Source organism: Cololabis saira, chromosome 3 (genome assembly GCF_033807715.1).
Source record: "Cololabis saira isolate AMF1-May2022 chromosome 3, fColSai1.1, whole genome shotgun sequence".
NCBI lineage: Eukaryota > Metazoa > Chordata > Actinopteri > Beloniformes > Belonidae > Cololabis > Cololabis saira.
This window is the reverse complement of record NC_084589.1, coordinates 27,863,520-27,889,927: the sequence shown is the minus strand read 5'-3', so window position 1 is coordinate 27,889,927 and position 26,408 is coordinate 27,863,520. Positions and strand designations below refer to the sequence as shown.

Genomic DNA, 26,408 nt, shown 5'->3' with positions numbered 1-26,408 from the left:
TTTTCATTTATGTTTACTATTGTTAAATATTTTTATTCAATCTGAGGATTAACAGACGTAAATCCAATTTAAAATTTCCAAAATATAGTATACTCTGTACTGATACCTGAAATAGCATTGAAAGTGACTCATCTTGATACATCATCTCTTTTACCCCCCCCCCCCCCCCAAAAAAAAAAAACAAAAACAAAAAAAAACATATATATATATATATATATATATATATATATATATATATATATATATATATATATAGGTGTTAAATTTCACTTTTATACACATAACTTTCTGGAGGAATGTTTTTGCCCTCTCTGAAGTTTTTGTTTTTCATCAGTTACAAAATCAAAGTTCCTCCAGATTATATTCTTGTGTCATTATCTCAAGCCTTGTAGTGTATTTTCATAGATTTTTAAGAAGCATATTGGTGCAAATGAATATTTAATATACTTTGTGATCATCCATATTTGATAAGACATAATTTGGGACAGTTGAAATAAATAAGTTATCAGTAGTTCCTTATTCATTCATCTGTTAAACCTCTCAGCACACCAGATCATAGCAATGAACATTTAGCTCACTTCACACAAAGAAAACGATGGAGGCACAAGAAAAATCTATTAAGACTTTAATTTTTTAGATTCTTTTAAATACATTTTGGACAGAATTGGTGTGTTTTGCATGAATAAGTTACATAATAAATAAAAGCAAGCACATTTAATTTTGTCTCACATTTTCACAATAAGGCATTTATAGCAGCAAGTGACCAAACTGAATCACAGTTATCTGAACCACTCCAGCGACTCCCATAGATGTTTCACATTCGGTTCATTAAAGAATGATTAAACCGGTTAAATTGTCACAGGGTGTTGCAGGAAACGCTTTTAGAGAGTCCAGAAATTAAATAAGAAACATGAAAAACACAAGTGTTTGCCCTAAAGCAGTGGAAGTCACAGGAGGTAGCATCTTACTCTCCCGCCAATTACTATATATATATATATATATATATACATACATATATATGCGTGTTTTATTTTTGTTTTTTTATTTTTTATTTTTGTTTTTTTTTGCAACAGGCATCGCTGAACGATTGCTATGATTATCATAGCCATCGAAACACATTTACCCTAATTTTTTATTCCTTTTTTCTTTTTTTGTTTCAATTTGTAATATTTAAGTAAAAGCTGTGCTGCTGTGCTGAAGTTATGTTGATGCACAGACGATTTTCTTCCGATAAACTCACTGTATCTTTCAACTGATTATCAGAAGAGGTAACAGCGAGGCAAAAACTGCAACTGCAATCCGTGCAAAGGAAAAGCCTGATATTAACATACATAGTATGGTATTAGATCTTACATTTCTGTGCCCTTATACAAACCAGATAACAAGAGACATCTTACTTTCATTGATATAGGGCAAAATAGTTGTATAATTTATTCAAATGTTCCAAAGATTATTGGGCCAGTTAGAGCACTCCAAAATGATTGATCGGATGTGCAGCCAGTTAACATAGAGTATAATTTTCCACATGTGGGATCATCTATCTGAAGAGTTTAATGGCAATGAACCACTGTGAAATTGTGGCTTATTTATAGAATTTTGTTAAGTAAGGTTGAGAGTGAATGTAATTCACTAAAGTGTATCATGTGGACAAATAATAAATAGATCTCTGCATTACCAATAAATCATGTAGAATGTACAAACAACAACACTGTCAGTGGTGCTGTATCTGCTTTAAAAGACAGACAACTGGTCATATGACATGTTTCATTCATTCTTTTATTCTGTACTAATCCTACAGTGCACTTACTCTTTGTATAATTGGTCTTTCTATATACTGAAATGTCCACCAGTGATTTAACATTGTCTAGTGACACATTTTTGGAATTCATTTAGATTAAGTGAACAGGTGTGACCTTGGTGCTGGGTTATAAACTGTGCTAAAACTGGCACTGGCTGTATCAGGGTAAACACCCACCACAGGCCAGACACTGTTGGGGGTTAATCAGTGAACAAAATGACCACCTGTTTTGCAACGTGATGAGGAAGCTCTCACTCAGCTGATTGGCTCATTTGCATAGGAACTATTTTTGATTTAGGTTTCCTGATTGCTCGGCTGGTGAATGGTGACTCGAGTAGAGCACTGTGGTTGTTCTGATGATTACACCGGCTAACTACACCAGACTTGTTGCCTGCTGACATCTTGAAACAACAATTAAATGTCTGATCTGAAAACTGGACACAGAAATCAGAAGTCTGCGGCTGGCTGCGTCTTTCACCGATCAACCACACTGCTCACAAACACGCACCTCTAAATCTAAGCAAACAAGGAACAACAAATGCACTTGGCATTAAGCCTGACAGATATACATGGAAGCATTTGTACGTTGCCATATGCAAATACAAGCAGACTTGTGTGCTTAGTCACCCATCATTGGATATATTTGAAGCACACATACTTAATAAAAACAAGCACACACACGTCTGGTTTGAGGCTTCTGCCAGATTTCCCACTCTGCATGCCGACTGTGTATCTGGCACCGGGGTTAAGGTCCGGAGCCACACGCAAGCTGTGTGCTCGGTCTGGCCGTTCCACACTCTAAATGGGCTTTGTGAATGGGCGGGACTGGATGGCTGAGTCAACACCAGGGGCCACGCTCGACCCAGTCCAACAGTGGGTTTTGGGGATGAGTCAAAAGTCTCCCAGCGCAGCCAGGAAGCATGTTTAACTCACTATGCTACCAGGATTTCTCTTGTTTAGCACTTCTGACATCATGCTGTGGAGTGTGTCAGTCCACAGATGTGCTTTTAAACACTCTGCACTCTCTGTGTGTGTTTAGGGTTCACGGATGTGAGTGTGTGTGTGTGTTATTGACCCAGAGGAGCTACGTCTGATCAGATAACTGCCAGGAGTCCAGCTTTTGTAGGGAGCGAGTGACTCTGACAGCCTATCACTGATGATGGATGGAGGCCTCTGTTCACAATCCTCTAGCACTGGTAGAAGGTGTTCAGCTTGACTCATTTATGACCATTAAAGGAAAAAAAAAATGATACTCAGCTACTGTACATACAAACAGATTACAAACGTAAAAGCACACATCGCCCAGGTCTTCACCACTGCTCTATTAAAAGATCTAACACTCGATTCACATTCAGGTCTGAATCCAGACTGAAATCGGATTCAACAAAGGGAGCTTTTGGCGGCGTAAGAGGGCGGAAGCCGGACGTCAGTGACTCGAGCCAATCAGCAGCGTCAAATGGTGTCGGTGCCCGTCGTTTCCGTGACTTCCCACTAGATGATAGAGGGGAGGTGCAGATTGGGGGTGGGGAAAGAAGGGGAGCTGGCACAACCTGATTTGGGCTTATGACAGCAGGAGATGGGGGGAGCTCCAGCAAAAGAGAGGAGCAAAGAGGTGAGTGCAGGAAGTTTTCATCCTTGCAGTGATGCTGGGAAACCTGGGATTGTTCACTTTGAGGGGAAGCATAAGTATCGGAGGGTGAGTGGGCAGTGGATTTATGATCAGAGACACTGACAGAGCCTGGAAGAGGGGTAATAAAAAGGATTAGACTGTGGAAGAAATAAGAGCTTCACTGAGGCTGTAGTCTTAAGTAATTATGGCACTCTCACCCTCACAAGTAATAGGCTCATCTAAGATGTCATCGATAGACTGTCGAAGATCCATCTGTCACCAAAAGAAGAAAAACACTTGATTTTCAGTGAGCAAAATACCTTTATGGTGATCTGGTGTGCATGTGCTGACTCAGACCTGTGCTTTCTGGATAGCCTCCTGCAGCTCTTCCTCCAAGCTGCGAATGCCAGGTAGAGTCTGAACAGGACTGGCTGTAATCTCTACAGGCAGCTCAAAGTCATGGCCAATCACATCACAAGGCTGGCAGCAAAACACCTGATTAGAAGGCAGACATAAATTAGTTGGCAGGTTGTGATGAGAGCATGTTAACATATTTAAGAAATGCTATGTAACAGAAGGCTCTTTAGCGTGCTTCAGAAAGGATTGATTTTTTTTTATGCATTCAAGGATGTGTGTATACTTGAGAATGCACAAGAAGCACCTCTGCTTGGGCATTTGTTTCTGACTTCCCTCTGGAGCATCCTGGATCCTGTTGCAGGAATGGATGAAGAGATCCCTCGCAGGACTGGTTTATTAAAGGACGGGAGAAGCTCGTTAATCAGTGTAATTCTATCGCATGAAATTAAAAGTTTTCCAAACCTCGTTAAAACCAAAGACTCAAACCTCTCCGTCCTCACCTCGTTGCTGGTGTGCACGGAGCGGTCCCTTGGCCTGCTCCTAATCCTTTCCCTCATCTGCAGCTCCACACTCAGCTCTTGCCGCTGTTGCTGGTGCTGCTCGCGCTCACTTCTCCAGGGAGTCCCACACTGCAGTGGCGAGGAAGACGACATGGGTAAACTGGGACTTGGAGTTCCTGAGGCGGTGCTGGCAGGAGCCAAGAGGAGGCTGCTGGTGAGACAACACTGTTCACCTGCCAAACTAACTGACGCAGCATTTGTAAATGCATTTGGGATGGTGTTCAGAGCTCCATTTGGAACTCTGTTTGGAGCGTCACTGAGAATCCCATTAGGAATTCCCCCATCTTGGATGTACAGCTGTTGGTTCGGGCTGCTGCTGGGTGAGTCTAGTCCAGAGCTGGAGCTTGAGCCGGGGCTCGGACTGGGTAGCAGTGGAGGACAGGGAAGAAGGGGCTCCAGGCTGGTACCCAGCTGACAAAGGGGAGCGGGGCTAAGGCAAGCATGTTGAAGCTGGAAGGGACGAAGACGCTGCAACAACGCAGGCTTGGTGCCAGAGACAGGGAGGCCACGCTTACGCAGCTGCTGCCGCAACTCTGACACCTGAGGCAGGAAAAACGGTGGAGAGACAAAAGCCAGTGCTGTCAGTATTCAAGTATATCAAGCACTTTTAGAATCTCTTGTCAGAAACGCAGTTTTTTTTTAATTTGTTTCTTCTTACTGTTAAATCAACGAGATTTGCAGGAAGAAGCTCAGGTTTGGAGGCAGGATTAATATCGATTGGCGTGTGGTTTGTTGTAGCAGGAACAGGCTGCAGATTCAGTGGCATGGCTCCAGAAGACTTCACAGGATCATTCTGATCTCCACTAAAAAGAAAACACACACAACAGAAACTTGAAGGGGGAGTGGCTTTGGCTCTGGAGGTCGCGCAGTCATCTGCCAGTTAGGGCTGTTCGATTTTGCCCAAAAATAAAATCTCGATTTTTTTCTCTCAAAATCCGATTTTCGATTACGATTATTTTGTGAATCAACAAAAGGCAAAGAAATGATTTCAAATATGCTGTTTTTTTATTGAACATTTGCCCCATTGGGCTTTATGTGCAAACTTTGCTATTATTAAACCAAAAATGAATGAATAAAGTGCAAAACTCTGTAAAATAAGTTGAAAAAAAGTTTTAAAAAATATAATAAAATATAAAGTTTTATCTCTGAAAAAAAAAATCAGCAAATCAGCACTTGCAAACATACAGTAAGTTATATTTCCAATTAAATAAAACAAGACATTTTCTAATTAAACTAAACTGGGTCTTTGCATGCTAAATAATAATGCAACCCATGAAGGAGGTAGAGGTGTGTAATGTCAGTCATTACATTTGCTATTCACATTTGCAAGTTTTTTGCAAGGAACACGAGCCGGTCTACCGCATCTGGCTTGAGGGATGCCCGGTGGCATGTTACAACGCCCCCTCCTACACTAAAGAGCCTCTCCGATGGGGCACTTGTCGCAGGTATTGAGAGGTATTTCCATCAATCATTAATATGGTATCAATCATTAATATGTGCGCAGACAAGGTAAAAAATAAATAAATAAATTTAATTTTTTTTTTTTACGATTTTCACGTTTTAACATCGTTCTAATTACATAATCGCGATTACGATTTAAAATCGATTAATCGAACAGCCCTACTGCCAGTCATACGGTATGGATTTTAATCCTGGCTTTTCCAGTCTACGAGTTGACTGTCCTCAGGGAAGAAATTGAACCTCACAATAGATATGAATATGAGAGGTTAAAAAGACAAGAAAAGTGCTACATAACTGTTAAAATTTATGGAATGACTCCATTAGAGGAGTCATTCCATATTGATAACTGGAAGAGCTGCATAGCTTGACTTGGTTGAAATATCTGTCTCCATACCTTGGTACGACAGTAAGCTGTTGTTGTGGCTGTAGTTGCTGCTGCTGCTGCTGCTGCTGTTGGTTTTGCAGGATTTGAAGCTGCAGAAAGACCTGCTGCTGTTTCAGGTGTTGGGAATAGGCTGGGTCCAAAGGCTGGGTAGGAGCAGAGCCCTTCTGTTTGGCTCCTCCTACTTGACATAAATCTCTTATTAACACCTACCACCAGAGCAAGTCAACATTTACCAGATGTAAGAAATATTATTTTTTTATTGTAGAAACATGTAGCATTGTGTCGGTACCTCCAGTCCCAGACCCTCCTTTCTGGTCTGGAGGAATGTACTGGTGATACTTGAGTTTCCTCATTTTGGGTTTGGTATCCCGCGGTTTCCGCGAGCGGGGAAGGTGATTGAAGTTTAGGGAGGGTGGCAGAGATGAGGAGTTGGAGGGGCTGGGAGGCCGAGCTGTCTGTAAACACATGCATAAGTTGCACACACATTTTCTTAGACTGTAACAATAATGCCGTCCTAATGATTAATTAAAGGAATAGCATCTGCACGGTAACGGTGTTAAGTGTCAGCTCGTTTGCCCCCATGTTAAGGTTAAATTCTTAACAGAAATGTGTTAATGCCTCACACGTCTCCAGACGATGGTGTGCACTGGTTCTGACAGATACTTGTGCAGCTTGTGTGTGAATATGTTAACCTACATGGCAAATGTTGCGCTTCCAGAGAAGTGCAAATTGACAGTAATGAATGCAGAGCAGCTTACAGCACAGGCTTGTTTTAAAAAAAGAAAACAAGAATGACCATCCTGTTAGGTTAAAGACCTCTACAGGGATCTTTTATCTCGTATGTTGCACATATGCTCTGAATACCATCAAAGCAAGCACACAAACACACACACATAATACAAATGTTACTGTTACGGATAAAACCGTATTCCACAATATATACTATACATGGTTTTGAAAACAACAAAGGAAAACAAGCACAGCTCAAACCAACAGGGTATGCATTAACGAGGCTTTACCTTCGGCAGTAGGGGTGTGGTCTGAGAGGTCAGATACACCCCGTTTGGTCTCCCGGTTGTTGCCATGGTGTTCGATTCACCCAGTCTCACACTCATTGGTTTTCTGATGCCCACAGTTGCTGAGAGCAACGTCAAACCAGACTGAGAGGAAAATATCAGATTATCAGATCTGACAAATGAAGCCAATTAATAAACTGATCACTTAATTCAAGTTCATTTTTATTCTGTTTAACACTTCTCGTTAGATGAGAGTCATTTTTCAGACTATTTGCCTTTTCTCACCTGCACATGACTGGGACTATGATTAAGGGTCAGGCCCACAGCTGGGCAGTCACTTAGCGACTGCTCAGCTGGGAGTCCTGACAGAGAGGGAATGGCTGGAGATTGGTGTGCGCCATGATGCTCAGTGGGGGAGCTGGAGGGGGAGATGTCATCTTCGAAGACATCAGCGGGGAAAGAGGCAGAACCTGAGGAAAAAAAAGGAAAATAGAAAAAATAAAGAGACAAGCCGAAGAGATCAAAAATTAAGGAAATTCCGATTTTATTTTTTTTCAGGAAATAAAAGCACGTTAAGACAAAATGTTAAACTGTGTGTAAAAACTAATTGTCAATTTGTGCCAGTGCATGCTGCTGCACATTGACTCACAGCTCTCCAGAGGCAGCTTGTGTTCATGCTGCAGCGCTGTAGGAGCAGGCGGACGTTGGATCCTCTCGGTCAGGTCCTGCACCTGGCAAGCCTTCATTTGCCTCTGGGCCCCACATGCAGTCCTCTCTATGGGCGGAAGACAGAACGAGGCATGATGGTGTAGATGAAAGGAAAGGGGGGGACGGATGGGAGATCGGCAGGAAGAGGGGAGATTGGAGAAAGAGAAGCGACAAGATTTCAGAACATATGCGATATGAGCGAGCACAGTTTTGCTGCAGGGGCTCAGTCCTGACTCAAACCAACAGAGGCATCAGAAAATGGTAAACACTTGTGCCTACAGGGAAATGTATTCCCTGAGATACACACACACCTTTTTTAAATGTCAGAAAAGGACTGGTAAAGAAATTAGATATTTTGAAAAGGCAGATAATATACAGTATAAGCAGGGCTCTCATACAGTGGGAGAAGGAAAAGAAATATAAAAAGAGAAAGAAATATAATGTGATGTCAGCAATGGCAAAAAAAAGGTTAATCTTATTTCTGAATTGGTAGCTTCATCGTGTGCTGTCAGTCACTGATATGTTTGCTGTACAGTTACAGTGTGCAACAAGGTAACATTTAACTTTGAGCCAGCATATATTGGATATAACATGGACAGAGTGAAAGCAAGAGGAAGGAAAAGGTGTTACTGTTAACAACGCTGGGAGCACACAGGCTGAAAAGCAGAAACATTGCAGTCGGGATGCTATCACCTTGTGCAGTTTCAGAGTTTGGGCCACCAGGGGGCAACTTCTGAGTGGAGCTGTCATCGGTTAGACTCTGCATCAGGAAACAGCAGGTCAAACCAATACTCAGGTCTCAGAAAAAAAATCAGTTCAGTTAATTCAGAGGAACAGTAATTAAACCTCTGTTTCAGTGCAGCTCTGGAGGAACAACAGGATCGTTTGCTACTGAGATTTTCCACTTGTAAAAAAAAAATGTTGTTCTTTGAAAGTGAAAAAAGAGCTCTTTATTATCTTTTCTCAAAGGATATGTTAATTTTCTTTTTTATGGTTAGTTTTGTCTTCTTTTGTTCTCTCAAATACAATCAAAAAAAGAATTTCATATTCAAAAGAAAAAAGGACACTCACCTGAGCTTGACTCTGGTCTTTCTGTGCTCTCTGAGGGGGGCAGGTGGATTTCAACCCTGCGCAGACACACAGATTGTGCTTATGACATTAAACTGTCAGTACGATACTGAGAGGGACTGTTTTTCTATATCCAGACTTTTAAACTGGAATGTTTTCAGAGAAAAGTAACTGAACTGAGGAGCAGCTTTGGGTGAAATGATGCATCAACTCAACGCGTTCAGCCTTCATCTGCACAAGTTGCCGCATGAAGCATCACAGGAACATTTCAAAGTTGGCAAACAGTGTGAATGGCCACTGCTTCCTGTGCAACCTGTTTTAGACAACCAAAAGAGACCTGAAGAAAGGTTCACAGCCCGTCATTTTGGGACTGCTATTTGTGTTAATGAATTTCATGTACATTTATATAAATTATATATAAATAAAACGTGTACCCGAAAGTAGCATTTAATTGTTTGTCATACTGTTTTGTAAACTTGTGTATTCGGGTTTTTATCTGTATCTTAAATTTGGCATCCATATGAATTGAACTTTGCATCTTTAAGCTCATTTTTTTCAAACATTTTATACATTTTTTATCGAAATGCAAAATCCTGTTAACAGGTTTTTGTATACAGACTTAGGCACAAAAGCAAATCCAAATGGATACGTTTGCAAAACAGAAGTAAGTTACGAATAAAAATATAGATTTAGAAGTTAACAAAAATGTGATTAAAGAAACAAAACTCTGTTTAAAGATTGTTTTTGTTTTTATATTATTCCTGTCCAGGGTATACCCCTGCCTTTTGCCCGACGACAGCTGGGATTGGTCCCAGCAGATCCCTGTGACCCTGAATAGGAATAAGTGATGGATAACGGTTTGATGGAGGGATTCCACAGAACTTTGTCCCTCCATAATTATCTTTTAACCATCTATTGTACTACAATATTCTATTGCATAGAAAAAAGGCAAAGGTTGGCCAATATTGTAGGATTTACTAAAGTAAACAATGAACATTCGATGGTATTTCATATTTCAGGAAAATCTTGTCCTCGTTTATGTGGATCAGTCACAAGGTTAAAGACACACAGAGACTAACCTGAGTCTGCATTGATTTCTCTCAGCCTTCGGTTTTGAATCCTCAATTGCAGGACTATATGAAAAAAAAGAAAAAAAAAGACAATGATTATTTTTTTCTTTTCATTGAAAGGTAAACAATATTTGGAAAAAGATACCCAGGTGATGCACACTTGGAAATAAGAGCTACCCAATGTAAGTCAGCACACTCGGTGATGGGGCCCTAAAACTCATATTACACCTTGACTTTTGCAACTTTGTAGATTATATATCTCTTTAAATGCACAGACATATCAAGATTCAATGCGCCCACAAACAGGAGAAGCAGAGTAGGGAAGGGTCTGTGATACATTTCGACAAGGACTAAGACCTGAGAGACCTGGCCAAGGGAGGGCAGGACTGCATGGCTGGGGAGAGGTGGGGGTGGTGTTGGGGGCAGCAGTTATTTATCTCTCAGTATGTCTATTTCTGTTGTTCCCATCCCCCCTTCAGCTGTCCTGCTCTATCCACAGGCCTCGCATACATCTTCTCCTGCTCACGTCATGCTCATGTGTGCTGCTCACCACACTCATCCTGCTTTCCTGCTTCTCTGACGACTCAAAACAAAAGTTTAGAAATCTGCGGTCAAAGCTGATTTCCTGCACAAATTTGGCTCCGTGCTCATAACAAGATGGGGACGCAGTGCCAGGTCCTTATCAGTATTTTAGATTTACACTGTAGGCCCCACACAACACAGGAACTCCCCTTTTAATCATGATATTTTCCATGTATTACATCATGTAATTGTTGCTTCGGGTAAGCATTGCCAAGCAGCTAATAGGAAAAGACAATATGATTGCTTTTTTGTTTTTTAACCTAAAAATGATCTGAAATTTTAATGCGTTTGCTTGAAAATCTCTTCAAGAAAGTGAACACTAAATATTTTCAAATTAATGCAACTCACATTTTAAAGGCAGGTACAACATGTGATGATTGTCCACAAATTAATATCTTCTTTCTAGGATTCACAAGCCAAAAACACTGCACTGCAACACTGCTATAATTTTACTGTGCACCTTACCTCTTGATTCTTACTTTTGAGACATTGGCAGTGGAAACGGTTCAGCAGCACATGTCATTCTACATTATTGCTCCAGCTCAGATGCAGTTTGTACATACATGATTTCAAACTGAGCAGCTGCCTGCAGAATTACGTTTTCCAGCAGCTGCTTGTATACTAAAGGGACTGTGTGTGTCATTTTCTTGCCTTTCCACTTAGCAGACATTTTTCAACAGCTGCCTGGGAATTCAGCAGCCGCTGTAGCTTGTGAGGAAACTGGATTTACAGCACGCAGATATGGAAAGGCTGTTGTCAAGGTGTGATGGTTGTACTCTAAAATCTGTGTTCATAGTATTACTATACATTATATCAGGGCAGTGGCAAGGACAAAAAGGTTTTTAGAATTCATCAAGGGAACATACTGTCTATGTTTGCAGTAGAATAGTAATTATGTTGCCATAGAACTAGATTTTTATGACAAAATAGTCAAATGTTTAAAGCAGAGACCATGAACTCTCCTCCTCTCGTATCTGTTGACAGTAGTTTGTGTGGCATTTGGTCATCGAGTTGTACTGACTCATAACAAGATGGCTGCAATCGGAAGGAGACGCTTGTACAAATATACCTTTTTAAACACTTTTTGTAGTCTCACAAAGTTAAAATGACCTCAGTGTGTCTGTATGGACCCTACCACACTATCACCTAAGTGGAATGGCATTTCCTTGTTAGAGGCTTAAAATAACCATTTATTTTGACGTTGGTCAATAGCCCGGAGTGCTTCCATAATTGCCATTTTGCTGCAAATGCATATTCCTCCTTCAGTCAAAACTAATGCGATTCATGTTGTTTTGGTCCCAAACATATGTTTACACTCCTTATTCCCTTATCGATTCTGGAGGTTACTATTAGACACTTTACTGCTGATATTTAGTTTGAGTTTATTCTTATATCTCCTTTTAATGCTACACCTATGGGATTTTCTCTTCAGTGTGTTGGATAACTACTGTGTGCATGCAAAAGGTTTCCAAAGTTGCAAAATCCACCAAAGGGCACACTAAAGGGAGTTCTTCCTTGCTTCACATTTACTTGATGACCTCTGTGTACCATGTTTCCAGGATACCAGAGACTTCATAGGACAGTCTCATCACTTAACATTCCTCAGTTTAAATCCACTTGAAAGTTCTGTAACAGCCGGTGTTATTGCACTGAAACAAGTATACTTCCAGTTTAAACTGTTTGCTAAAATGCTGTAGAGGGACTTCAGTCAGAGGCATTGCTTCATGTAAGCTTATAGAAAGAAAATGTATCACACGCAGGATATCACACACAGCATAACCAAGAAAGACGAGCCCCCAGTCATGATTGTATTTCAACATCGTTCACTTGGAATCCTGAATGAAGCCGAAAATGATGTCAGTGTATGCTAGACATTGCACAAGTACAAAACAACCATGTGGTTTGTATCTGCCAATTATCATTTTAACCAACGATTGTGTTATTTGAAAGACATTTCATATAGTATCATTTTATGCCTTTTGAACATTGGACATTTGCTCCAGATCAACCAGAGTTCCATCACCAAACACTATGTGTGAATGCCTCAAAAGTGTGGTTGTTCAGGCTCGCAGACTCCAACCAAATACCTGGAATGCCAGATATTTTGGAGTCGGTAAGGGAGAATTTAGTGAGTGAGGGGCTGAAAAAGAAGTACTACAACAAATGAGCGTATAAGAGATGGGCTGAGGGGAAACATCAAAAATTGCAGAGAGCATGGTGAAGAAGTAGTGAAGAAAAATTTGGCTGAACTTTGGCCAGAGCAGTCATTCTTCTTTCATGTTTCCAGTATTTAACATTACAGAGTCAAGAAGGGAAATGTTGAAGGAAAATCACCAGTTCTTTTTAACAGTAATGTCAATAAAACAGGCCAAATCCCTAGGAACTGCTTGCATGATAGTGTAATGTCAACGGCGTTGTCATATCTACGATCCACAACATACAGTATCGTCTTAATGTGGCAGGAACCCGCTGCTTATCACTCCAGTGCCATGAAGTGTTAACATTATAAATATGCGCTACAGAGCTCACCCCAGCTAGCGGAGATAAAAAGAGGCCATGCTGTCAGTTTATAAACTGTGCTTATGGATTCATAATTCATGAGCACGGATCTGCAACGTGTGCCTAGAGTTAGGAAAGCTCAGTTTCTCTGTACAGAGAACAAGCAGGCTGCTGCTGCAGAGCCGTTGTTCCTGTACCCCCACAGGTGAAGACCCTCTTTGACCAGTCAGTGGTCTGCAGTGGTTTCATGGCACCCGGCCAGGCACGCAGAGCCAAAACCATTTATAACTGGCTCAGTCACTTGGAACATGAACTGAGCCGGTGTTTAGTGTTGAGTTCAGTTGAACTACAACATGTCGTGAAAAAGAGAAAATAAAATATACACACATACACACACATCATTTGAAATACAGCTCGAGTACTATTGATAAATCTACTGGCCAATCAGAAACTGGGTATTTTGTGGGAGGGTGGGGCTAAAATAGAGAAAAGGCTTTTCAGACAAGAGTTCTTATAACATTGTGGAGTGTGAACCTACCCTAGACTCCCAAAATAAAGTTTTAAGCCTTTAAATTAAGCGTGAATTTGTCATTGCCTCCTTTAAAATAATCTGGCAAATATCTTCCACATTTTTTCCAGCAAAAGTTGGAAATGTAATTTTTAGACAAATAATGTTTAATAATTTTGAACCTCTTCTGTCAGAGCTATGTAACTGTGGTTTCTAAGGCACCTACATATTTTACCTCCTTTCCAGGAGCTATGGGGTCCTAAACACCTTTTCACATTTGGGATTTGTATTTTTGTGCATGCCCTTCTTCCAATTTTGCCATGGGCAATTCTCAGCAAGTCCCATCTGGAAAATATGACATCACAGACATTTCAGTTCATCCGTTTTTCAGCAATTTAAATACATTAGAGTTAAAATCCAGTAACAGATGTGGGGGATTTTGCTGATGCTGCCAGGCCACTGCCAAGTGCATCTGATTAAGCCACACACCGCCAACAGTTTAGCTGTGTTTTCCACCTTTAAACACTTGCAAAATAAGAACTATAGACCATCAATTTGATTGTTACTCATGTACATTTGATACAGTAGGGATCTGAAACCAGGTCAGAGCTTTAGAACAAATAGGGGGTCATTTTTAAGTACAAACAAACATCATCTGGGTTAATGGTTAAAGTAACAAAATAGATCTTTACCTTCAAGGTCAGTCATCTTTAGATCTTTTCACAATATTTCTGTCAAACCAAACCTTTTCACAGTTAAACACAATATAACTGGCATTCAGTCAATAAAATTCACAAACTCTGCCTGATGACCACTCAAAGTGCTTCACACTACAAGCCACTTTGGCTTTTTAAACTGTTTGTTTTGGTTTTTGTTTTTTTTACCTATGTAGCATTTTTAATCTCGCATACACACACGCTGGTGAATGCAACCGAGGTACCATGGGATACAGTGTCTTGGTCAAAAAAGGTTGCAACCAAACAAATAACCTTGCACATGGTGCATGTTCACCATATATTCTGGGCCACAGCACCCCAAACAATGTCAGTCAACCTTTGTATTAAAATCATTCCTTCATCCCTTTAACTGGGTAACCTCACCTGAGCGGAACTTGTTCCGGATGAGAAGTGACTTCTCAGAAGCCACCAAGGTCATGGTGGAAGTGGAGTAGAGAGAAATAGGAAATTCCTGGCGTCGTCCTACCAAGAGGAATGAGTTCCTCTCCTTCTGTCTCTCGCTGCTGGGAATGCATTAAAGCAGAGGAAACAGGGGAGGGCAGGGAGACAAATGCTTGTTAATTCACTGATGGACAGAAAGCAACGTCGATAGCAACACGCAGCCCATCAGAGATAGATTTGGGGGGAAATAAAGCCATCGAAGACCCACAGGCGACCCGAACTCTATGGTTAGACGGTCTGGCAACAGCAGGCCTCGGTATATACAACCTGCCATAATCACAGAGTCACAGAGGCCCACCTACAGTTAGGACAGAGTTAATGACACGCAAGAAAACAGGCAAGGAGTCTGAGGAGGAAGAGAGGTGGAGAGCTTCATGACTGAAGGAGGCAGAAACACTGCTGATATTTAAACGTCAGAGCAGGAGGACGCTGATGGGCAAACATGAACTCACAACACCTACAGCATCACGCCACTTCTCGCAGTAACAGGAGGGCCGAGTGTGTGACGTACACTAAGAGACGAGGGACTGATTCTCAAATAGAGAGAGCTGGGAATCTACATAAGCTGCATTAGTGCACACACAACTTATTAACAATATTGATTTGAAATGTCCAGCAACAGAACACCCAGAGGAAGCCTGTTTGAGACAAATGTGAAAACACACACGAATTAAACCGCACACATGCACTGGAAAAGCCGAGGTTATGCATACTAATTCTCAGCAGTCCTTTTTCTTATTCACTTTGTTAAAACGCAAAAAGAGTCAAAAAATAAGGCTGTTGCACTCATTAATTCAATCATATAACAAGGAGCTGATTGAGATTTCACGTGAAGCACAGGGTTTCACTGTAGGCACAAGGAGTCACTGAAAACACTAAGAGAATAATGAAAAAGAATACTTACAGGAAAAGGGAGAATGGAGTCCCTGGGGGGAAATTGGAGTGGATTTAAGATTAAATAGAGAGAGGTGTGAGATGAGGAAGAGAGGGAAAGAGAGAACTTCGTAATGCATTTAATGACAATTTCCTTCTTTCATGTTCTTTTCATATCCTTTTTTTTCCTTTTGTCCCTCTTCTACACTTCCTAGTTTCTAAGCTTTTTTTTTTCCAAAAGGTGAAGATGCAAAGGAGGTAAAAAGAATCTGATCTACCTTCGGTCACTCGCGATAGAAACCCACGTCTGCCTTGCTCTCTCTGCCCCTCTCCCCATCTGCCCCAGAGCACCCTGGATCCTTGGTGCCAACTTTAGACCTCGCCTCCCCCACCCACCCCCACCCCCACCACCCCCACCCGGCACCTCCACCCTCCCCCTCCCCAACACCTGCTGGCTGCTTGACTGAGGCTCAAAGACAGTACTTGTTCTCGTGTTTGTTTGTACTTGACTTTGACAAAAGTAGATCCTCTGATGAAATCAAGGCGGTTTCTTAATTGCGGAGCTGAAATGACAGATAAGGTGCCCAAACTGTAAGGTGGAACCGGGCTGAGGAGATGGTTTATTACGCAGTAACAAGAGAAGCCAGCAGTACTGCAGGCTCATGTGCTCCTGTCAGGATACCTTTGAGTAACCCTCTTAAAATGATTTAGTACGGTGTGTGAATGTGTGTGTGAAAGTCACACGTCAGTAAACCAGTGTCTGTCCGCATAATTCACAAGTATGAAGCAGCATCAGCGGCAAGAAGAAAAAAAAACACCTGAGTTTTCCCCTTATTGTTCAAGCCTACTTGGGAGAACATGTGAGGTTGGTGTTTGGCTGTGCGTGTCCACTCTGTACATGTGTATATGTGTGGCCTTGGGCTGCATGCTGGGGGGCCGGGGTGGGAGGGGGTGGGGGGGTACACCAGGGGAAGTGAGGTTTAAGCTGAAGCACCTGTTCTGCCGGTTTGACGGGCAGGCTGGTGTGTGCTGCCTCAGCAGGTCACAGTGAAAAGAGGGTGACGCAGGGAAGACGGGGAAAACTTGGCGAGGAGCGGAGGGCGTACCGCGGGTGGGGGATAGGGAGAGAGCTGAGCAGAGAGGAAAACTGAGGTTGCAGCCATTTTATCTGATGTGGAGAAAATGACGTGGGGATCCACTAATCAGAGAACACAGGGAAGAGACGGCGCCGCACGGGCCAATTAAGGTTGCCATGGAGCAGAATGGGACAAGTAATGGGCTGCAAAATGAATGGGAACCTATGTTTAATGGATGGGTATAGACAGAGCGCCCTTTCAGGTGCTGTTCACCCACCCTGCCCATGTTGTTACGACATCTCCCCTTTGACAGCTTTTCCTCTCATGCACCATAAGTGATTTCTCGCACACAAGACACACGCACATAAACACTGACCGCCCTGACGGCGGGGCACGTTATTGTTGGAAAGGTGATGTAATTGCTTTACTGATCACAGCTACACTTTCTCCTCTGCAGCAGGGACTCCCTTTTTGATTATCACCTGTTACCCTCCTTGTTTCTCTGCTTCCCTGCCACTCGATCACACTCTCACACACACTTACAGTATGCCCAGGCGGGCCCCATAGTGTTAATCCTGCACTGAGTCTAATGAGGAAAGAGGCTTGCACAGAGTTAACCTTTCCCTTCTGAAATATCAGACTTCTCTTTGTGATCCCAGGCTTAGCCATATAGCTAATGCACTAAAAATGGACCGTGTGCATCATTTTGACTGTGCAGAGCAAGAACAACACAGACAGAGAAGGTGCTTTCTTTTCTTAACTGTATATGTAGAGTTTAGCGGGTGTAGATCCAGCTCTCCAGAGGCTCACTCTCTCACACCTTTCACCCTGGTGTAAGTATCCTTCCACCATTTGAGAGAACTGAGCATGTGCAACTCATCATAAGTGTAAGTGTGCCCTCCAGTGGCTAAACTGTGCTATAACAGACACAGGTTCATGATTAGTTTGATTTTTCGTCATTTTGGAATTCAGTGGCTTAATGAGACTTATATGATGTAACAGCGCAGACATATAACAAATAAATCAAACCCCAAAATTTGATAGAAAAAAAACGATTGAAAGATGTAAAGCGCTAGTGTAACACACTTCATTACATTTGCTGCCACTGCCTGTTCATTCATCACCGCACCTATTCTCGTCTCTCACTCCACCCCTCCTTTACCTTTATCACTTCAATCACTTGGCAGTGTGCCTCGTGCCACTCAGAAGGCCTGCTGCCCGTTCCACTTCACACAACACAAGCGCCACCACACATCTGCACACACAGGCAAATTTCAATTTCAACCCCTTGCCCCCTGTTTTTGTCTATTATCCATCTGTCAGTCAGTGCAAGCTTTGTACACTCGGGATAGTTACCAACATGCACGCACATGGAGACAAACATACTGTAAAATGGCACACATCTCCAGCTGAACCAGCTGAACCGATGATCTCACTCACTCAGCCGGCTGAATATTCATCATCCTCGCTCAGAGAGGACCTTGTAGGCTCAGCGATGCTGAAGCCCAGTGGTGTCAATTAAGGGGGCAGAATCTACTCTGTGTATATTTTTTCTCTTTCTTCCTGACAGAACAGTGTTGATTTAATGGCCGGACCCTCCGAGTGACATTAAAAACATGGGCACAGCTCTTCAAAGAGCCCTTGCAACAAGTAGGTTAGAAGTTGCTGTGAGGCAGGGTTCATCTCTTACTTACACATGGCAGCAACTCGTTTAGGCATCTATATATTGTCAAGATGAACTAGTGAAGCATCAGAATGGGGAAGAAAGGTGATTTCAGTGACTTTGAGCTTGCTTGATGCTGCCAGACTGGCTGATCTGAGCAGATCAGGAACGTCTGATCTACCGGCATCTTCATGCCCAATCATTTCTAGGGTTGAAAGAAAATAGTCTGAAAAAGACAAAACATCCGCGGAGGGGTAGTTATAACGCCCAAAAAAAAACCTTTCATGATTTTGACACATCTGATCAGAATAGTGGCAAGACTGGTTAGATATAGTAGAAAGGCAAAAGCAACGCAATAACCACTTGTTATACCCAAGTTATATTATATAAGACCATCTAACAACACACGGTGTATTGGACCTTGAGGCAGATGGGCTACAGCAGGAGAAGGTCACAACTAAGAGCAGGTAACTAATGCTACATCTTGTAGAGACTCACCAGACAGCAGACTCAAATGTCTGCTGTGACATTTGGTGTCAGTATTTGTGATAAACAACATGAAAGCAAGGATCCATCCTGACATGCTGTTGGTGTCATCATAGAGTGGATATTTTACGGCGCATTTCAGGCCTCTACTTCTACTATTATATTCTCCTACAAAACAACTACAACTATCACCACCATTCAGAGCCGGATTAAATAAATGGACTACACTAGGCAGACTGTGATTTTGGGGCCCCCCTCCATCGATGTTATTTATGAATTGAAATCTTAAACTTACCAAAGTTACTAATAAAAGTTAATTCACATTTTACATAGCATAGTCATAGTCAAGTTGGTTCTTTGTATTCCAAAATAAGTCATGTGTTGAAATTAAACAGTCTATCAGACTATGTTTTTATTTTTATTATTTATACGTTATTACACCGCTCTATTAAATGCTATTAAATTATCCTTATCTTATCGATTGCGAGTGTCATTGTTAAGGTATTAGTACCAGTAAATCACCAATAGGTGTCAGCATTGCTATGTAAACAGAATAAAATAAGATAAATGTTTTAAGCTATTGCATTTTGCAGAAAATCTTAATGAAATGTGTTGATTAAATTGAATAGTTGACGTCAAATCTACAAAGACCAATAAAATTACGTACGTGTAAAAGTACGTGTGCCTCCGTGCCCCCCCCCCCCCCCCCCAAAAAAAAAAAAAATATTAGTATTAGTATATGTATGTATGTGTATGCGCATGTATGCGTATATATATATGTATATATACTAAATATAGTATGCCTTAGGTTTTTACCAGCATGGTATCAACCATTAATATGTGTGCAGACAAAAAAAAAAAATATTTTTTTTTTTTTGTCCTCTGTCTGGGCCCGTCCCCTGTCAATCGGGCCCTAGGCACATGCCTAGTTTGCCTTTGCGTTAATCCGGCTCTGCCACCATTACTATTAATGCTGCTACTAATCACATTTTCAGACCTAGAAGAATACATAGCTTTAAATTACTGCAGTGCTACTTTGATGTATATTGTTGTACATATTGAAAGGTAAAAAATGCTTTTACAGTTTAGCTGGAGAAAACAATGTACTCTCTTCAACAACACGTTCTCCATTCTCAGAGACAATGGCAGATGACTTTTGCTCCGCACGCTGCGTACAACTGTCTCCCTCTGTAAAAGAGTTTGCCAAACTTAAGCATAGTGGAGCTTAGTGCCGATCATTCAGCAGGCCAGGATTTTTCAATCTACACAATGGCCAGCAGATAAATAATAAAAGGACTACAATGGCGAGCAAACCGGGTCATTTGAGCGATATAGTACCTCTGTTAGACTCCATGGCTCAAATGGAGCAGAAAATTGAAGTTGAAAAAAATAAAACACAGTGCTGCTTTACTAATTCAGCTTGCACGCCCAACCAGGTAATCTTAAACATAATCTTCTTATTACCCCAAAGATTCATGCAAAGAACTTTCTTTCCTGATTAATGTGGAGAGAATAATTAAGTCTGATAATTAGCTTAAAGGTATATATATATATATATATATATATATATATATATATATATATATATATATATATATATATATATATATATATATATATATATATATATATATATATATATATATATATATATATATATATATATATATATATATATATATTCATCTTTAACACAGATGTATGTAAATGATACAAAAGTAGAATAAAACTAATACAAAGAACGGGACATTTGATTGAATTGTTGTGAAAATTTTATTCCAATAACTTAACATAATTAACATTAAAAAGAAATTTTGAATATAGTATTTGTTAGAATAACTCAAAAACATTTGGTCAAACTCTTACAGGATATATTTAAATACACAAAATCAATAGCTGCAACTAATTCAAAGAAAGCAGTTTCATTCACAATGTATAAAACTGAATTTCAAGCTCAAATAACAAGTGCAAATGACTCACAGTGTCTTTGACGGTAGGAAAGATTCCATCTTTCACATGAAATAGTGCAGAAGTGCAGCTCTTATAACTAGTGCTCTTTATATATACAAATAGAGCAGAGATTTGCTTCATCTAAACAAGCTTCTTTCTTTTCTGAGCACTTAGGAGTTTTATCACGGATTGCATGGGAACGCAACTTCAAAGGGGCATGTTAACATTTTAATTAACATCTTGAACTCACTTGAACCTTCCTTCTTGTATATGCATTGTTCTCCTCATAGGGGATTCTATTTGAAATCACATCAGTCTTTGAATACTAGCTTTTGGCCCATTAAAAGGAATGGGAATAATGTACATTCATATATTACATTGCCATTAAAACTGGAATTAATATTGCAAATACTCCCTTTTTAGAATGTTAAACTTTAGAGCCTAGGTACCGTTAGATAGGATGGGCCTGTCGACGCCGCTTCCTATAGTTTGGAGTGTTACGTTTCCATTTCAGACTCTGAGTTATCCAAAGTTGACACGGTGGAGCTGTACCATTCAGCACTCTCCTCTTCCTCCTGGACGCCCATGCCTCCTCCTCCCCCATCTCCTCGGCCACCTCCTTTGTCTCTCCTCTCGTTCAACATCTCCATGGCCACCTGGTGATACGGATGTTTGCGCTTGGTGTGTCGCCGCAGCGTGTTGCGCTCGGCGAAGCGCGTGTGGCAGAGCTGGCACTGGTAGGGTTTCTCTCCGGTGTGCACCCTTTGATGGCGCTGGAGTTCACCTGCCTCCCTGAAACGCTTGGCACAGATGGGGCACACAAAGTTCCTCTGGCCCGTGTGAATGTGCTTGTGTCTCTGTTGAAAGAAATGATGACAAACATTGACATTAAATTGGCCAACAGTCAATATTTCTATGTGACTTCTAGGAAACTAGAGAAATTTACAGTTTTCATCCAATCAAAAAGAGCTTTGCTCTGTCTTTCATTCACTGTTTGGGTTTAAAGCAGTGTGTACCACCTGCCCAAGACTCAGTGGGATGTAGATTAACCCGTTTATCAAGTGGCAGGACAAATATTCCATTTGAATTATAACAACTTTTAAAAAAAAAAGGGGAAAACAACTTTTAAAGGGAAAGAAAAGGAAACTAAAATGTACAAGTTTTAGTGTAACCTGCAAAGGTCCAAAAATTTGGAATGAGCTTGGTAGTACTATAAAAGAGTCTGGATCTCTCTCAATTTTTAAAAAAAGATTAAAACAAAAATTATTATTAAATTATGTTTCTTGTTAAATTTTTTATGTACTAATACCTGATGTATTATTTTTATAAGAATATATTTGTATCTAGGAGATCTTTTTTTTTTTTTTTTTTTTTTTTTTCTTATTATTTAGGTTATAGGGATATAAGGTTATTCTATTCATAAGCTACAGTAGCTTCTGGGGAGTCCCATTTTACAAACCTTGATTATTATCTGTATTTGTGTTTTTTAATTATTTGTAAATAAACTCAATTCAATTCAATTTGAATGTGTATATGGGGATAAATAACTAACTAATCATTAGTTAACAACATTAGTGCTACTAGATAAGCCAGTAGTAGGCTGGCTACAACAGTGTCAGGGATCGACTGTAAGCAAGTGATGTGGAATCAAAGAGGAAAAGTAAAAGCCCTGTATTTGATAACATTTTACAGGTAAAACACTCTTATTAATGGGATTAAAAACAAAAAAAGTGATATAGAAACGTTTTTCTATCAAGAAACCACAATACTTTAATTTCCAATGTTAGATTGCAAACCTGCACTTGGTGACCTAATCAAAGGAGATATGTGGATTTTAGTTCAGAAAAATGGATTTTCCATTCTTTATGAATCAGTTAATCACCAAATTATGAAGGATATTAGAACAAAGATCAATAGTTAATCCTTAATTGCACTACTGAATCAAAGTTTGGTTGTGCTGCTCCCAAGAGGCCAAACGCAATCATGTATTGTCTCGTCATTAGTAACATGCGCTAGCCCTTTAAGTAACTCCTGTTAATGCTGCCGTAACTCTTCTCTAATGAAATGATGCGTTTGACAAGTATGAACTGACCTGCAGGTGGCTGGAGCGTTTGAAAGCTTTGCCGCACTGCTGACATACATGAGGCTTCTTCTGTGAGTGAGTAATGGCGTGGCGCTCAAGGTCAGAGAGGTAAAAGAAGATCCGCGGGCACAGCTGGCAGCATAGCACTCTCCGGGAGCCCAGAGTGGTGGGAGACTCTGCGGGAGAGAGGGGGTCCAGGGAGTCCAGGGAGTCGAGTTTACCCGAGGGTAAGATGAGTCCAGTGGGAGGGGAGGGGGGAGCAAGGGCGTTAGAGAAGTAGAGATGGTCGTCCCACGGTAAGTGCTCGGAGGGGAGGTCTGAGGACTCAAATCTTGTGTCTGACGCCGGTGACTGGGCCTCTGGAGTGGGCTGCGCTAAGGAATCATACGATGTTAACTGCGGCGGCGGAGAGGACGCTGCAAAAGTCGATGGCTTGTCGTTTTCGTTTGAAACATCTTCAGCAGATATGGCTTTATTTCCGGAGTTTGATTCAGAGTCGCTGATCTGAGTTTGAACAAGCGGCGTCGTGTTGGGGTGGTCGTCCTGCAGCGCAAAAGTGGACGAGGGGACAGCAAGAGAGCTGAGAACAGAGCCTGGGGTTATGCTATTAATTCCTGACATGATGAAAGGGGCGTTATTGGGGTTGAGTCTGATGATGGGGTGAGACAGTGTGGGCAGAGGAGATCCCAGCGAACTGACCTGACCAGAGGACAACGGGAGGTAAACTGGAGCTGACGCCGCAGTAATCTGCGACAACTGACCAGTGGAAGGGTCAAGGACAGCGATGGGGGTGGAGGTAGAGGTGGAATCATCGGATGAAGAGGGTACCGTGGAGAGGAGGAGAAACATGGGGGTGGAAACGCCAGGTGACGTTACTGAGAGGGGAAGAGAGAGGCTAACTGGAGCGGAGGATAGCTGAGAGGAGGAAGAGGAGGAAGACAAGAGGAGAAGAGGACCATCGGTTGAAGGGTGTGTGAGGATCTGAATGGGCTGAGTGGAGAGTGGTATCCCAGAGGAAGGAGGCAAAATTGCATTAGCCTCCTGAGTAGTGTCCACATTTGACTCTGAAGCAGCTGAAGGATCTGAGTCTGTCATTAAACTCGTGCAGACTTCTGCAGCTTCCGTCTGATCCGTGACTTGTGATGACAAATCATAAGGACCGGTAGAGGAGTAAAATTCATTGGAAGGTGCATTTAGTGCATTGTCTGAACTTTGGCTGTGGATGGGATTTGATAACGTGGCTAGCTGCAATGACCCCTCCTCTTCAACCTCTGATGAAGTAGCCTGATCTCTCAGAGCGTCCTCTGAGGTGGAAACGTTGACTTGTGGGACTTTGCGTCCCTCTGGAGTGAGCGTATACGGGATTCCCTGGTCGTCAATGAGGAGAAGGTTTTCAGTGTCACAGTCCAGTGAAGAGGGCGATGTGAGGACAGAGGTAGAGAAGAAAGGAGAGGACATTCCTCTACTATTTAGACACAGTTCTTCCTCACTGTCTTCTTCCACCGTGTCCCTCTCTCCTTCTCCCTCATATTCATCCACCTCCATGATCAAAGAGCTCTCGCTTGGACCATCCAGAAAAAGTCCACACCTCCTCTCTCTCGCCTCTCTTTTCTCAGGCGAGCTCAAGTCAAGTGGTTCCGTCTGCTCCTCCAGTTCCACCTCGTAAAAAGTTTTGCCAGATTCAAAAGCTATTTCTTGCAAAATCAGAGGAATATTTGGGTGACTTCCTCTCTCTGTAGTCTCCTCTTTAATCAACTGATGGCTCAGCATTTCAGCTGTATTAGTGCTGGGATTAAAATTAGTCTCTGACCCATCTGTGTGTGCAGTCCTGACAGCCATAATGTTACTCTCTTCCCTCAGCTCATCCCCCCTCTCTGTGTCCTGGAATGAGTTGGCCTCAGCTTTCTCTTCATTCGTTTGACAAGTGACTTCCATGATCTCACCTTCCTTTTTAATAACCGATAAACAAATCTGACTTTTGTTTTTTTCTGCAGTCACTGCTCCGGCAGAGACCAACACGGGTCCCTGAAAATGTGAAACAGCACAGTCTTTGGCCAGCCTGATGGCAGGGTTTGAGATTTGCCTCTTGCACCTTGAGGGGACAACAATTTTGATTCTTATTGGTTGCCTGCGCAGAACAGGCACTCCAGCCTTTGCTGCAATTGGCTGTTTGAACCCACCAATCTTACTTGTTTCCTGAGTGGCTGGCTTAGAAGTCCCGCCCACCTCTGGCTTCTTCCTATTGATTGATAGAGCATCCTGGCTGATGGTCACTGCTGCTTTGACAGGACAGGACTTGAGGTTACCTGGTTTGGTGCAGGACAAGATTTTATCCTTTGAGTCCATAAAAAATCCTGCCACTTGTCCTGGTGTCTCTCCACGCTGGCTGCCATTTTGGACTTCCAGGCTGCCACTGGTCAGGACTGAGGCCAACTGAGAATCCATTTTGGGGCATACCTATTTATATATTTTTTTGTTAAATAAAGATTTAAAAGAAAAAGATATTAGAGAAAGAGAATTGCAAAATTGTAACAACTCTGATATCATTTGAAATAATTAAAAAAAAACAATCTGGTGTCATGTTAGTAAGGAAGTGGGGAACATACTGGCTTGATTGGGAATAACTAAATGTCTGATTACTATAAGGGTCAAGCCAATACTCATAGATTTTGAGATATTACAGATGCAACACATGCAGCCCTATTTCTCAGGCCGGAATTAAGAGCAGCACCCGTGACCTCCTCTTTCCAGATCATCCTGGTATTGCTGCTGCTTATGTTACATTTTCCCAAATTAATAGCTCGGCTAATCTCCAACCGAGGGGTCGCCGTCCATCATGCAGAAATGCGCCGGATCACGGAGGGGTCCGACTGATGCGAGAGAAATAACATTTCCCTATTCCTCACTTCCACAACCCGGGGGTTTACATGCTGAAATATGTAAATCTGCATCGGAATATCCTTCACACACAGTTTGTTTTTTAAACAAATAGCCTGTTCTGAAATATTTTCTTGTAATAAACGGGAGGAGAGCTGTCCGCGGAGGACGCCATTACGCACAGTCCGAGGTCCGAAACGCCAAATATCTCCCAGTGCTGCGTCTGCGCTTTGACAGCTCTCGGACCTGGGACAACGCGTCAGTCAGGGTAGAGAAATATGTATATTTACACACAGCCGTGGTGTGGAGCGGATCCATCATCCCTCAGCTGCAGCGGAGCTTCCTCGGACCTACAGCCAGCCATTTTAGAGCTGCGGGTCCGAGCCGCCGGGAGCGCAACTTTCCCCGGCGCGCCGGCTCGTTTATTCCCAGCCCGGCTGGCAAAGCCGGCGCGAGGGGCGGCGGACACGCTTCGATACATTTAAACCTGTATTTTAAACTATACTCCACCCCATACAGTCGCTGCATTGGGACTGGCTTACCCGAGCTGTGGATATTTCCGGAGGACCAAATATGACTGTGCAGTGTAAAAAGGGTGATG

At 41.8% G+C, this 26,408-nt stretch overlaps 2 protein-coding genes across 7 annotated transcripts; both read right to left on the bottom strand.

The window, feature by feature from the left end:
• Positions 1-608: 608 nt before the first annotated feature.
• si:dkeyp-69b9.3 (myocardin) lies at positions 609-16,002 on the bottom strand. Of its 4 annotated transcripts, none has more exons than XM_061717004.1 (16): positions 15,704-16,002; positions 14,722-14,861; positions 10,042-10,095; positions 8,966-9,021; positions 8,588-8,654; positions 7,836-7,961; positions 7,472-7,656; positions 7,190-7,330; positions 6,460-6,625; positions 6,180-6,351; positions 4,983-5,127; positions 4,265-4,864; positions 4,069-4,152; positions 3,765-3,902; positions 3,626-3,680; positions 609-3,536 (listed from the first exon to the last, which is right to left on the bottom strand). In XM_061717004.1, the coding sequence occupies exons 2-16, from the start codon at positions 14,774-14,776 to the stop codon at positions 3,109-3,111; spliced, it is 2,472 nt and encodes an 823-aa protein (XP_061572988.1). In that variant the 5' UTR covers positions 14,777-14,861; positions 15,704-16,002; the 3' UTR covers positions 609-3,108. The 4 variants fall into 4 exon arrangements, with proteins under 4 accessions (XP_061572988.1, XP_061572990.1, XP_061572989.1 ...); XM_061717006.1 differs by having other exon boundaries at positions 6,180-6,348; XM_061717005.1 differs by having other exon boundaries at positions 14,722-14,858.
• A 4,730-nt stretch (positions 16,003-20,732) lies between these two features.
• Positions 20,733-26,408, bottom strand: LOC133433760 (mucin-17). 3 transcript variants are annotated; one of them, XM_061717002.1, is made up of 3 exons: positions 26,350-26,408; positions 22,940-25,387; positions 20,733-21,704 (listed from the first exon to the last, which is right to left on the bottom strand). In XM_061717002.1, exons 2-3 carry the CDS (start codon positions 25,373-25,375, stop codon positions 21,345-21,347), a joined length of 2,796 nt encoding a protein of 931 aa, XP_061572986.1. In that variant the 5' UTR covers positions 25,376-25,387; positions 26,350-26,408; the 3' UTR covers positions 20,733-21,344. The 3 variants fall into 3 exon arrangements, with proteins under 3 accessions (XP_061572986.1, XP_061572985.1, XP_061572987.1); XM_061717001.1 differs by lacking the exon at positions 26,350-26,408 and adding an exon at positions 26,102-26,336; XM_061717003.1 differs by lacking the exon at positions 26,350-26,408 and adding an exon at positions 26,098-26,114.

Excerpts from the sequence above, each read along its gene's own strand:
- si:dkeyp-69b9.3 (XM_061717004.1), bottom strand. The coding sequence starts at position 14,776 with ATGACCTTGGTGGCTTCTGAGAAGTCACTTCTCATCCGGAACAAGTTC. Across the intron at positions 8,655-8,965 it reads AAGACCAGAGTCAAGCTCAG|AGTCTAACCGATGACAGCTC; the intron begins GTGAGTGTCCTT and ends TTCCTGATGCAG. Across the intron at positions 3,537-3,625 it reads TGAGCCTATTACTTGTGAGG|GCTCTGTCAGTGTCTCTGAT; the intron begins GTGAGAGTGCCA and ends CCCCTCTTCCAG.
- LOC133433760 (XM_061717001.1), bottom strand. The coding sequence starts at position 26,128 with ATGATGGATCCGCTCCACACCACGGCT. Across the intron at positions 25,388-26,101 it reads ATCCGCTCCACACCACGGCT|GTATGCCCCAAAATGGATTC; the intron begins GTGTGTAAATAT and ends ATATATAAATAG. Across the intron at positions 21,705-22,939 it reads AACGCTCCAGCCACCTGCAG|AGACACAAGCACATTCACAC; the intron begins GTCAGTTCATAC and ends TTCTTTCAACAG.